The 13,029-nt window shown below is 42.9% G+C and overlaps 1 protein-coding gene across 1 annotated transcript in view; it reads left to right on the top strand.

Moving 5' to 3' along the window:
- The window catches only part of LOC124278749 (inositol 1,4,5-trisphosphate receptor type 1-like), a 217,190-nt gene that overhangs the window by 137,829 nt on the left and 66,332 nt on the right, over positions 1-13,029 (top strand). The window contains 15 exon segments of the mRNA XM_046714513.1: positions 379-531; positions 1,026-1,085; positions 2,276-2,362; positions 5,690-5,836; positions 6,632-6,757; positions 7,414-7,522; positions 7,525-7,559; positions 7,562-7,615; positions 7,847-8,098; positions 8,600-8,725; positions 9,184-9,224; positions 9,813-9,824; positions 9,881-9,956; positions 10,128-10,248; positions 10,437-10,612. Of these exon segments, the coding sequence (XP_046570469.1) occupies positions 379-531; positions 1,026-1,085; positions 2,276-2,362; positions 5,690-5,836; positions 6,632-6,757; positions 7,414-7,522; positions 7,525-7,559; positions 7,562-7,615; positions 7,847-8,098; positions 8,600-8,725; positions 9,184-9,224; positions 9,813-9,824; positions 9,881-9,956; positions 10,128-10,248; positions 10,437-10,612 (1,575 nt within the window).

Raw genomic sequence — 13,029 nt, forward strand, 5'->3', positions numbered from 1 at the left:
CTCTAAGTCAGTGATCCAATCTAGTGTCGGCCAAGTGTTCCCATCAGGCAGCTCCCTCTAAGTCAGTGATTCAATCTAGTGTCGGACAACTGTTCCCAACAAGCAACTCCCTCTAAGTCAGTGATCCAAGCTTGTGTCGGCCAGCTGTTCCGATTAAGGAGCTCCCTCCCCTCTAAGTCAGTGATCCAATCTTGTGTCGGCCAGCTGTTCCGATCAAGGAGCTCCCTCCCCTCTAAGTCAGTGATCCAATCTTGTGTCGGCCAGCTGTTCCGATCAAGGAGCTCCCTCCCCTCTAAGTCAGTGATCAAACCCTGTGTCGGCCAGCTGTCCTCATTAAGGTCAATCTAAATACATGATCCAACCATGTTTTGTTCACAGGTGCAGCTGCTGGTTACCCGAAGCGACGTAGAGAACTACCGTCAGATCAAGTGGGACCTGGACCAGCTACGACTGATGGTGGAGAAATCCGAGCTGTGGGTGTACAAGAGCAAGCCAGGCTCCGAGGGCAAGAAGAAAAAGAAGGAGGGAGAGGTGAGAGGGACTAGAGCTTCAGGTGGAGGGGAAATGATCCCTTTCCAGTTAAAGAAATGTTGGGCCATGTTTTAGTAATTGAAGTAATTACATATTTGTTCAAGAAAATATTTAAAGAATGAATTTTTATAACAGTACATGCTGGAGGTCTTGCAAACAATATGTTGTTAAAATTAAGAGTATTCAATTTTGTTCTCTTCCTCCTTGATCATAAATGTTTGATTGATCAGCCTTCTATATACTTTAAACACCATTTGGTAGTAGTCACTTTTAGCTTGATAATGGCATAAGAATCTACATCGAAACGTCGCTCTGTGCAATTAGTAAGAATAAAACGTCTCCACCACAGGATTTGCTTGTTGTGGTTTGAATCCCTAACACTGATCATTGGTTGTGAAGACTCTAATCATACATATGTGTTCAACCTCATTGTGTAGCATCTTTGTCCTGAATCAATTACACTGACACTCTGTGATGTATCTGTCGGGTTCCAGGGAGGGAAGGAAAAGGGAGAAGGTAATGGCAAGAAGAAGTCGAAGGCAGCATCACAGTGGGTGAGTACCACACTCTGCACCAGTGGCCTGGATATGTGGCAGTTTGATGTCATGGTAATCTCAGGTGTGTGTATCACCATACAGCACCGTGTATCACCATACAACACCTGTATCACCATACAACACTGTGCAGTGTTCACGAATGGTGTTTCAAAGTCACAGGACATTGGGTCCTGTAAGTTTCAGATGTCTGTCTGACCCATTGAAAATGCACAGGACCCATTGAATAAAATTAAACACACATTTCAGATTTAATATTTCTTATAATTGACATTGAAATTATTAACAAACATAAGATTTATAAACAGCAAACAAGTCTCACATGTCACGTAAAACAACTTCAGTCAAAGTCATTGTGAAATATACAGTCAGACACTGGGGCCGGCGGGTTGTAGACTTCTGTCTGACCGTTGGCGAATCTGCCGGATTTGTCAGAGGGTCAGACGCTATTCGTGTACACTGCCGTGTATCACCATACAACACCTGTATCACCATACAACACCGTGTATCACCATACAACACCTGTGTATCACCATACAACACTGTGTATCACCATACAACACCATGTATCACCATACAAGACCGTAGAACTTTTTAGTTAGTTTCTAAACTTGTAGTATGATTTTATGAAGTATGAATGCCAACCATCATGCAGGGAAACATCAAGTATCATTTTTACAAGCAGCATGTGTTTTGATATCAACCATCCAGGGATGGAACTATCAACCTTCTGCTCTGCAGGCAGTCGCTCTATCCACTAGACCCTTGAGGCAGTATGACTCGGCTGTTACAGCTCCTATTATAGTTGTCTGGGTTAGAATTGGTCTTCAGTAAGCCATGTGACTAATGGGATTGGGTGGTCAGGCTCGCTGACTCAGTTGACACACGTCATCAAATCTCAATTGCGTAGATCGATGCTCATGCTGTTGATCACTGGATTGTCTGGTCTAGAGTCGATTATATACAGACCGACGCCATATAGCTGGAATAATGCTGAGTGCGGCGTTAAACAACCAACCAACCAACCCGTTATACTCCCGACTGTGTCCGATGGCTTGTGGCTATTATACTGCTGTTACAGGACTCACCAATGTCCTGTCTCCCTGTAGTAATCCTGCTGCCCTGTAGTAATCCTGCTGCCCTGTAGTAATCCTGCTGCCCTGTAGTAATCCTGCTGTTTGTTTCTTCAGACTGCTGACCAGGGATCTGCTATTGACCTTGAACTTGGCCCACCGATTGACAACCTTGCTACGAAGAACTACAAGGCCATCAAAGCTGTAAGTGGAACTCACTTGTTGGAATGGCTTCCGAGATTTTATCTACATGTTAGTGTGATAAGACTAATTTACAGACTGGCAAACACACCTGAAGTCTTCATTGTTGGAGATGTGTAAATATTACCATGTTTTTAGATTGTTATCAAGATTCAAGTAACCCTTCAATATTAAAAACTCAGTTTATTTCACTGTTAAAAACATACTCTCATGATGCTGGAGTATGATAAACTTCAGGATGATAACTTGCTTAGATGACATGCTTGACACATGGCAACAGATTGTCAGATTTGGGGAGAAAATGAAGTAAACATTTGTTCTCTTGTCACCCAACCGGGTTTTAATACATGGGAATATATAAATCAAATTGAGCAACAGGGAGAATTTATGGTTTTCAACTTTTCTATCATGAAGAACAAATCGTTTCAGAGTAAAATCATAATTCTTTATCAAGGAACTTCTATATTATGAAGAACACATCAGGTGATTATGGAGTAAGCTTCATAAGATCAATAAGCATGTATTCCCTGATGTTGTGTTCTTTATAATAAAGAAGCTGACATTCTCTCCCTTAAGTGTATCATTCCAAGTACCATTCACAGTCTCACTGACCTGTGAAGGTCCGGGTTAGAATTGATCTTCAGTAACCCATGCTTGTCGTAAGAGAGGCGATTAACGGGATCGGGTAGTCAGGCTCGCTGACTTGGTTGACACATGTCATCTTTTCCGAATTGCGCAGATCGATGCTAATGGTGTTGATCACTGGATTGTCTGGTCCAGACTTAATTATTTACAGACTGCCGCCTTATAGCTGGAATATTGCTGAATGTGGCGTAAAACTAAACTCACTCACTCACTCACTCACAGTCTCACTAAAGTGTGTCATGATGTATTTCCTTGTGACTGTCTGGTTGTCAGCTCAATGTCGCACCGTGGCTCCTCGACACACAGCTGTACTGCCAAGTAAGGTTTGCTGTGGGATGAAGACAGCGTGGTATCATCTCACAAACACTCTCTGCATCATGTTCACAAAGTCAATCTATGAAAGTTACCCGTACCAAATTGCAGTTATTCAAGGGTCCTTGAGATCCTCTACATGAATGAGTTTCATTATTTGCATAATGACAAGGACTTGACTTTCTGGTTATTTTCAAACACTGCTAACATCTGTCTGAAAGACTTGTCACTTTACTAGCCTAAACATCATGAACATTATACCGAGTAGATTTCAAGCTGAACATATGGACTATTATCAGCTGTGTTCTTAAACTGAATAAATATGACTAAGTGGAGGATTGGGACTAAAGTCACAGGATGAGATGTATTCTTGACATCAGGTGTGGACTGCAGGCCATGTTCCCTGGAAAACAGGGGTGAAGGTCAAGTCTTGAGGTGAAGGTCAACAAACAGGAAGTGGCTGAGCTAACTCCATCAGCGGAGCTGATGATGCCATCTTACAGGGTATATGCCCATGATGTCCACCGCTGGTTTGTCTGACCTCTGGTTTGTCTGACCTCTGTGTGTGGCTGGAATATTGCTGACTTCAGCATAAAACATCAAACAAACAAAATGTAGACTGAAACCTCCTATGCAGTCCTCTCCATGTAAGCTGGTATCAAATGGAACGTCCCATTCAGTGATGTCTCCTTGCTTGGTTATTTGTTTAGGCCCGATACAAGACAATGAGTAAAGGTTTAGGACACCACCATAATTCATGACTGGCAGGTCACAGTGAATAGTATCACTGATGTACCTCGTGCTGTGCTGTGGTCTATATCTGTACTACCCTGGTGTTCAAGGTTTTCTCTCCTGTTCTTAAGTTTGATGTTTTCCTTTTCTTTCATTTTTTACTCTGTATTTTTCTTTTTGACATTTTGGTTGATATGTTTTGTGTGTGTGTCTTTAGTTTTGTGTTATGCTCTTTGAATTTTCATTACATTATCCTTGCACTTCAAGTTCAGCTCAAACATTCAAGACATATACACATGTTCATATGAACCATCTGACATAACTGACATCTAAATTCCTATATGGATGAGGCCTTGGTTCCTTCAGGCCTAAAACTCCCTTCACTTAAAAATATGACTTTAAACATTTTTTTTTATCTATCGATTTGTCTGTCGAAAAGGCGTTGTTAGCTGAATGTGTTTCCTTATCATAAATATAATGCACTAGGAACATACAGTGTATTGTATGACGAGAGCCGTTGCAGTCTATCTAACATACTACTGATTCGTTTGCTTTCTATGTGATTACAAATACTGACAGACTGGGTCGAGTCCTTCATGGCACCAAGCACCAAGCTTTGGCTGGTACAGCTAATTATGCCTGTTGTGTTCTGGGTATCAACACTTGGGACCCCCGGGAGTTAACTTATTGAAAGGAGTGTATCCAGTGTATTGAGTAGCTCAGTTGGTTACTGCTGTCTGGGTTTGAATCCCTACAGATCAACATCAGGCCTTGTCTCACTGTTGCAAAACCCATCTTGATTGATATGAAATCTTTGCTTGTTGTCTTCAGTATCAAACTCTGTGCATGTCAGTCACACAAGCCAGTAATCTGTATATTTTAATCAACTTTATTCAACAGCCCTGTCACAGAAAACCTGTGTATATCCTTCTGATCTGGTAGTTGAAGTTTTGTATGCTCCACGTGTGATGCTCATTCTGATGTTACATATGTTTTATTTGGGATTACACTTTCTCATTAAAGTACAGATTCTAGTACTTTTTATTGGTTGAGTCCCATCCGGGATTCGAACCCACACCCTCAGAGTCAGGCACCTAATCACCAGCACACAAAGTCATACAATGATTACACTATTCAGTATAATGTAAAACAGTGATTTGTCAAAAAATACCAGTGCTCTCTACAATAACACAATATTGTGTATAATAATGCTGTACTGCTCTGTACAATACTATTACAATACTCCGTACAATAATGACAGTTCTCTGTAAACAGGGATGAGAATTTTCCGCAGTACGCGGAAATCCGAGAATTTCATAAGGTCAAGGGTAATTTTTGTGAATTGTCTAAATCCTGCGGCCCCCAGACCCCCGGCTAGTTTTCAGAGTTTTTCTCAAAACTTCATTCTCATGCGTGTGTATAACGATAACCGTGTGCTTTGTACAATAATAGCATTACAATGCTCAGTACAAATGTAACCAAGTGCTTCACCATAATAACCGACTGATCTCTACAATAGTGACAAGACATCAATGTTTCTTGGTCCTTGTGTTTGTACTAACCAGCACATGTACAAGCGGTGAGTATATTACAAGTACCTGTACCTGATGAAGTGTGTCACAACCTGGCTTGTGATTCCAGGTGCTACTGAGACTCACCAGACTCTGCGTCCAGGACCTCCCTGATTCCGTCATCTCCAAGAAGCCACGCAAACATGAACAACGTCTTCTTCGCAACATGGGCGCCCACTCAGTGGTGTTGGAGCTGTTACAGATACCCTATGATAAAGTAAGTGGGGACTACGTGGTTGAGTAGTCTGGTATGATACAGTGAGTGATCCAGCACTAGTCTAGAGTGAGCATTTACTAGCCTGTTCATTGAATGAGCTGTTCCTTGTCTATATAGTACACTGAGTGAGCTGTTTGTGGTCTTTATAATACAGTGAATGAACTGTAACAAATCGATATAATACAGTGAACTGTAGCGTTTCTAAGCGAAGTATCTGTATGATTGTGTATGTACACATATTAGCACTGTATGCTTGTGTATGAGTGCCTGTATGTTTGTTTCTGAAGGCCTGTATCCTTGTGCATGCAAGTATGTTTGTATGCAAGTACCTATATTTGATTGTGTATGAGCGCCTCTATGATTTTGTATGAGTGCCTGTATGCTTGTGTATGCCTGACCGCCTCCGTGGTGTAGTGGTTAGAGCGTCCGCCCGGAGAGCGGAAGGTCGCGGGTTCGATCCCCAACCGCGTCATACCATAAGACGTTAAAATATGGTACTTGTTGGTCCGTGCCTGGTGCTCGGCATTAATGGGTACATCAAGGACTGGTCGGCTCGGGGAGTCAGTATAATGTGTCTGAATGGGGTATTCATGCTTTACTGCGGCATGGTATCTCAGTGGGCTAGCACTATAAAACCAGCTTAAGTCTGGGCTACTACAAGCAGCCGCACATACACATACACACGCATGCACGTCGTCATATGAGCGAAATATTCTCAAGCGCGACGTTAAACCCAATTTCACCTCACCTCACTTTGTGTATGCCTGTATGTATATTTGCGCCCGTGTGTTACAGACGGAGGACATACGGATGCAGGAGATCATGAAGCTGGCCCACGAGTTCCTCCAGGCCTTCTGTCTGGGCAACCAGCCCAACCAGGCCCTGCTGTACCAGTCTCTCGACCTGTTCCTCACTCCAGGGGTGAGTCCATCATACAGGCACATGCTCACATACACACAACACGCACATTGTAAATGGAGACACCTCAATCACCAGTATGACAACCAGGACCTGCTGTACCAGTCCCTGAAGCTCTTCAAACATCGCTCACACCATTGTATTGTTACGTCGTCAGCTGTGATGACGTCATTCAAATCATATTGTGACGTAAAGTCTAAATGATGTCACAAATGAGCAGTTCCAGATGCTACCATGGGAGACTGCCAGCCGATGTCATTTCACTGGTGTACCCGTACTCGATGTTAATGAATGCAGACACAAAAACATGTGTGGACCTTTTGGTTTACTTTTGTGTTTACAATGTCGATAAACATCATGTGTTGGCCAATTTCCGAGTGTTATTGTGTATTTGAAGCACAGGAATATTTCATTTGAAACCTCCGGCTGGCGCCAAATGAATTCCCGTGCTTCAAATACTCAATAACACCCGGAAATTGGCCAACACATGATGTTTATCTCCTAAACCCAACACAGATACAGACACACATATGCACAAACACAGCACACACATCTCAAACAACACACAGGGACACACTCTCCATCCACAGATATCAGTACTAGAGCCTGGTACTCGTGTCCACTTTTGTGCCAATGTCAAAATCATAACTCTGTTATAGTTGCTGGAGGCACAAACTACTCGCAGCATCTTCCTTGACAACGCCCACCTGTGCAACGAGATCAAGGAACGAGTGGTGCAGCACTTTGTGCGATGTATTGAGACCCACGGGCGCACGTACATTACATCAAGTTCCTGCAGACGATCGTGTGAAGGCGGAGAACAAGTACATCCGACGCTGTCAGGAGATGGTCATGGCGGAGGTGGGTCCATCATGATGCTGATAATGGCGGAATTTTGTGAGAAATTTCATGTTGCGCTCATGCTACTGCACTGTCTGTGCTGTCCAAGTTCTCTACAGCAAGTACTTTCTCAACACTGCCTACGCTCTCTGTGTCCTGCAAGTTCTCTACATACTCTCTACACTGTCTACATACCATGCTCTCTACGCTCTTTGCATCCTACACTCTCTACACTGTTCTACAATGTTGCAGCTTGTGAATGTGGGAGAGGAGGTGCTCCTGTTCTACAATGACCGAGCCTCGTTTGAAGAACTGATCCGCCTGATGCAGTCTGAGCTCGACCGAGCGGACGAGAACAGTCAGCTGATGTATCACATCAACCTGGTCCAGCTGCTGGCTCTGTGCACTGAGGGCAAGAATGTCTACACCGAAATCAAGTGCCACTCCCTCCTCCCGCTGGACGACATTGTCCGTGTCGTCACACAGCCCGACTGTATCCCAGAGGTAACTCTGTCTTGTCTCCCCTGAGGGACCCCGTGTTAAATGTACATAGAGTAAGATGAACTACAAGCTGACTGATTCTGAAATGACGGAAGTACTCGGAACAAGAGATGTTTTGGCTAAGTCATTGCAAAACTCCTTGAAGTTAAAAATCCTGGGACCATTAACAATATATTGAGTTAATTTGCAGATAAAAACCGTTCTATATCTGTTGCCTGTGTTAGTAACATTGTAACAGTTGATAAGGTAAGGGTGCAAGAAATATTGGTGATGTAATCAGAGAGCTCATTGATTTGACCAACAGCTGACAGCCTTGAAGTGTTAGGGTAAGAGTACACTGTGGTGATATATTTTGACCTATTGACGATCTGTGTGATGGACTCATGTTTGTTTTGTAGTTTTGGGTTAGTGTTACAGTTAGGGTTAGGGTTTAGGTTTGGCTTACTGTACAATTTGATTACATACCTGTTGACACAGTGTGTGATGGCCTCCTGACTGTTGTAGGTGAAGACAGCGTACATCAACTTCCTGAACCACTGCTACGTTGACACAGAAGTTGAGATGAAGGAAGTGTACAACAGCAAGCACATGTGGACACTCTTCGAGAACTTCCTCATCGACATGGGCATTGTGAGTAGACCTACCATCATATCAGTAGCGTGGGTGTCCCTGCCGCCTGGGGAGACTTGGGGGTGTGACTAGAGTGTTTTTCCAGGTGTTTTTCAACCACAAGGGTGCAGTGTGATAAGCCCATTCTTTGTCATTTGTGCTGATGGAGTTTAAAATGCTATAAATTTATAAACTTATCCCATCTCACGTCTTGTACTCTCTCTCTTATGTCGACAATAGATTTGAATAACGTTGTTTTAGCAAAGTTGAAAAGGTTTCTGTGTCTCTTGACCAAACACTCCGAGTGCTCCTGTTCCCGGACGGCTCATTAGCTTGCAAGAAGTATGCAGCACTTTGACACCGTGTTGGTCCATGTTGTATATAATGAGTGTATATTGCAGGTGTGCAACTCCACCACGGACAGGAAACACGTGGACACTGTGTTGGTCCATGTTGTATATAATGAGTGTATATTGCAGGTGTGCAACGCCACCACAGACAGGAAACACGCGGACACCGTGTTGGTCCATGTTGTATATAATGAGTGTATGTTGCAGGTGTGCAACGCCACCACAGACAGGAAACACCACAGGTCCATGTTGTATATAATGAGTGTATGTTGCAGGTGTACAGACAGAGAACCACCACAGACAGTTGGTCCATGTGGTGGTCCATGTTGTATATAATGAGTGTATGTTGCAGGTGTACAACACCACCACAGACAGGAAACACACAGACACCGTGGTGGTCCATGTTGTATATAATGAGTGTATGTTGCAGGTGTACAACACCACCACAGACAGGAAATCACAACACTGTGGTGGTCCATGTTGTATACAATGAGTGTATGTTGCAGGTGTACAACACCACCACCACAGTGGTGGTCCATGTTGTATACAGAGTGTATATGTTGCAGGTGTACAACACCACCACAGACAGGAAATACACCACTGTGGTGGTCCATGTTGTATATAATGAGTGTATGTTGCAGGTGTACAACACCACCACAGACAGGAAACACTGTGGTGGTCCATGTTGTATACAATGAGTGTATGTATGCAGGTGTACAACACCACCACACAGACAGGAAGACACTGCTGACACCGTGGTTGGAGAACTAGAACTGTGGTGTTACAGGCCGAACCAGTCCATGTTGTATACAATGAGTGTATGTTGCGTATGCATCACCATCATGAGTATCATCACCATGTTCTTCAGCTCCCAGTTCTCTGACCAGAGCACCTCTGTCCAGGTACCAACATTATGCTGTTTGAATTACCCAATATTCACCTGTCCAAATTACCTCATTACATTCTCCATGTTCCATGTATAGGGCTAAACCCTATCACTATCACCAGTTACTTTTTCTGACATGTTAGCACAAAGGGATACAATGTGGCTCTGCCGCTGTTTACTGTTACAGACGAACCAGGCAGTGTTTGTGCGGTTGCTTCAGGGAGCGTTCCGTGTGTCACACTGCAAATGGCTGAGTGGGAGTCAGAGATACCATGTTGAAAACTGCATCAAGACTCTCTCCGAGACAGGTGAGTTAGTCTGGCTGACTGACAGTGGTAGTGCAGTATGTATGTAGTCATGTGTTTCATAGTGAGAAAAGTTCCGCTGTTGTGACCTCCCAGTGTTTGACACAGTAATTAAGCTGCCTTCTGTTATTTCTGCAAAGTAATGTGGTATCGATGTTTGCTAATAATAAATTTGTCCTCTGATATTTCAGCCAAGAGTCGTAGTATCGCGATCCCCGTGGACCTGGACAGTCAAGTGAACTCGCTGTTTGAGAAGACAAACATTGTGATGAAACACAGCAACAAGTGGCTCAGTGCCCGTGCAAGCCGCCGAGAGTCCAACACCGACCAGTCCCGAGATTCTCGCAACATAATCGAGGGCCTTCAGGTGGGTAGTGAAACCTTCCTAGAATTCCTGGTGCTTGATAACAGTGTTAACGAAAAGACGAAAAGAAACTGTATATCTATATATCTATGTTCCTCGTTGATCTAGCTTCTGACAGTACAGCTGATACATGTGTTATACACTGTTTCTCCATGTACTATAGACCATCTAGGCCTTGACAGTACAGCTGATACATGTGTTATACACTGTTTGTCCATGTACTATAGACCATCTAGGCCCTGACAGTACAGCTGATACATGTGTTATACACTGTTTGTCCATGTACTATAGACCATCTAGGCCCTGACAGTACAGCTGATACATGTGTTATACACTGTTTGTCCATGTACTATAGACCATCTAGTCCCTGACAATAGAGCTGATACATGTGTTATACACTGTTTGTCCATGTACTATAGACCATCTAGTCCCTGACAGTATATACAGCTGATACATGTGTTATACACTGTTTGTCTATGTACTATAGACCATCTAGTCCCTGACAATTTTACATAATACATGTGTTATACACTGTTTGCCTATGTACTATAGACCATCTAGTCCTGACAGTACAGCTGATACATGTGTTATACACTGTTTGTCCATGTACTATAGACCATCTAGTCCCTGACAGTACAGCTGATACATGTGTTATACACTGTTTGTCCATGTACTATAGACCATCTAGTCCCTGACAGTACAGCTGATACATGTGTTATACACTGTTTGTCCCATGTGACTATAGACCATCTAGTCCCTGACAATCTGAGAGACATTTGTCCATGTGATACATGTGTTATACACTGTTTGTCCATGTACTATAGACCATCTAGTCCCTGACAGTACAATGATACATGTGTTACACTGTTTGTCCATGTACTATAGACCATCTAGCCCCTGACAATACATTGTCCATGATACATGTGTTACAGCACTGTTTGTCCATGTACTATAGACCATCTAGCCCCTGACAGTACATCTGATACATGTGTTATACACTGTTTGTCCATGTACTATAGACCATCTAGTCCCTGACAGTACAGCTGATACCTGACAGTTTGTCCAGCTGATACATGTGTTATACACTGTTTGTCCATGTACTATAGACCATCTAGCCCCTGACAGTACAGCTGATACATGTGTTACACACTGTTTGTCCATGTACTATAGACCATCTAGTCCCTGACAGTACAGCTGATACATGTGTTATACACTGTTTGTCCATGTACTATAGACCATCTAGTCCCTGACAGTACTGATACATGTGTTATACACTGTTTGTCCATGTACTATAGACCATCTAGTCCCTGACAGTACAGCTGATACATGTGTTATACACTGTTTGTCCATGTACTATAGACCATCTAGCCCCTGACAGTACAGCTGATACATGTGTTATACACTGTTTGTCCATGTACTATAGACCATCTATCCCTGACAGTCCCTGATACATGTGTTACACACTGTTTGTCCATGTACTATAGACCATCTAGTCCCTGACAGCACAGCTGTGTGTTACACACTGTTTGTCCATGTACTATAGACCATCTAGTCCTGACACAGTACAGCTGATACATGTGTTACACACTGTTTGTCTGTTATGTACTATAGACCATCTAGCCTCTGACAGTACAGACCATCTGTAGACCATCCCTGACAGTACAGCTGATACATGTGTTACACACTGTTTGTCCATGTACTATAGACCATCTAGTCCCTGACAGTACAGCTGATACATGTGTTATACACTGTTTGCCCATGTACTGTACTATAGACCATCTAGTCCCTGACAGTACAGCTGATACATGTATTATACACTGTTTGTCCATATACTATCAACCAATCTAGCCCCTGACAATACAGATAATTCATGTGTTACACACTGTTTGTCCATGTACTATAGACCATCTAGCCCCTGACAATAGAGATAATTCATGTGTTACACACTGTTTGTCCATGTACTATAGACCATCTAGCCTCTGACAGTACAGCTGATACATGTATTATACACTGTTTGTCCATGTACTATAGACCATCTAGCCCCTGACAGTACAGCTGATTCATGTGTTACACACTGTTTGTCCATGTACTATAGACCATCTAGCCCCTGACAATAGAGATAATTCATGTGTTACACACTGTTTGTCCATGTACTATAGACCATCTAGCCCCTGACAATACAGATGATTCATGTGTTACACACTGTTTGTCCATGTACAATAGACCATCTAGCCCCTGACGATACAGATAATTCATGTGTTATACACTGTTTGTGTTTCAGAATGCTGATATAGGCTGGGAGATAATTGAGGTTATCGCTACAATGTTTATTACTTATTACAAAGGTTGCAAACTGTGTGATAGAAACTTAGTGCCTCATTATCGTTTTGTTTTGTCTTTTAATTCAAACACTTACTACA

Source organism: Haliotis rubra, unplaced genomic scaffold (genome assembly GCF_003918875.1).
Source record: "Haliotis rubra isolate DU_JTF1 unplaced genomic scaffold, ASM391887v1 Scf241, whole genome shotgun sequence".
In the NCBI taxonomy this organism is placed as follows: domain Eukaryota; kingdom Metazoa; phylum Mollusca; class Gastropoda; order Lepetellida; family Haliotidae; genus Haliotis; species Haliotis rubra.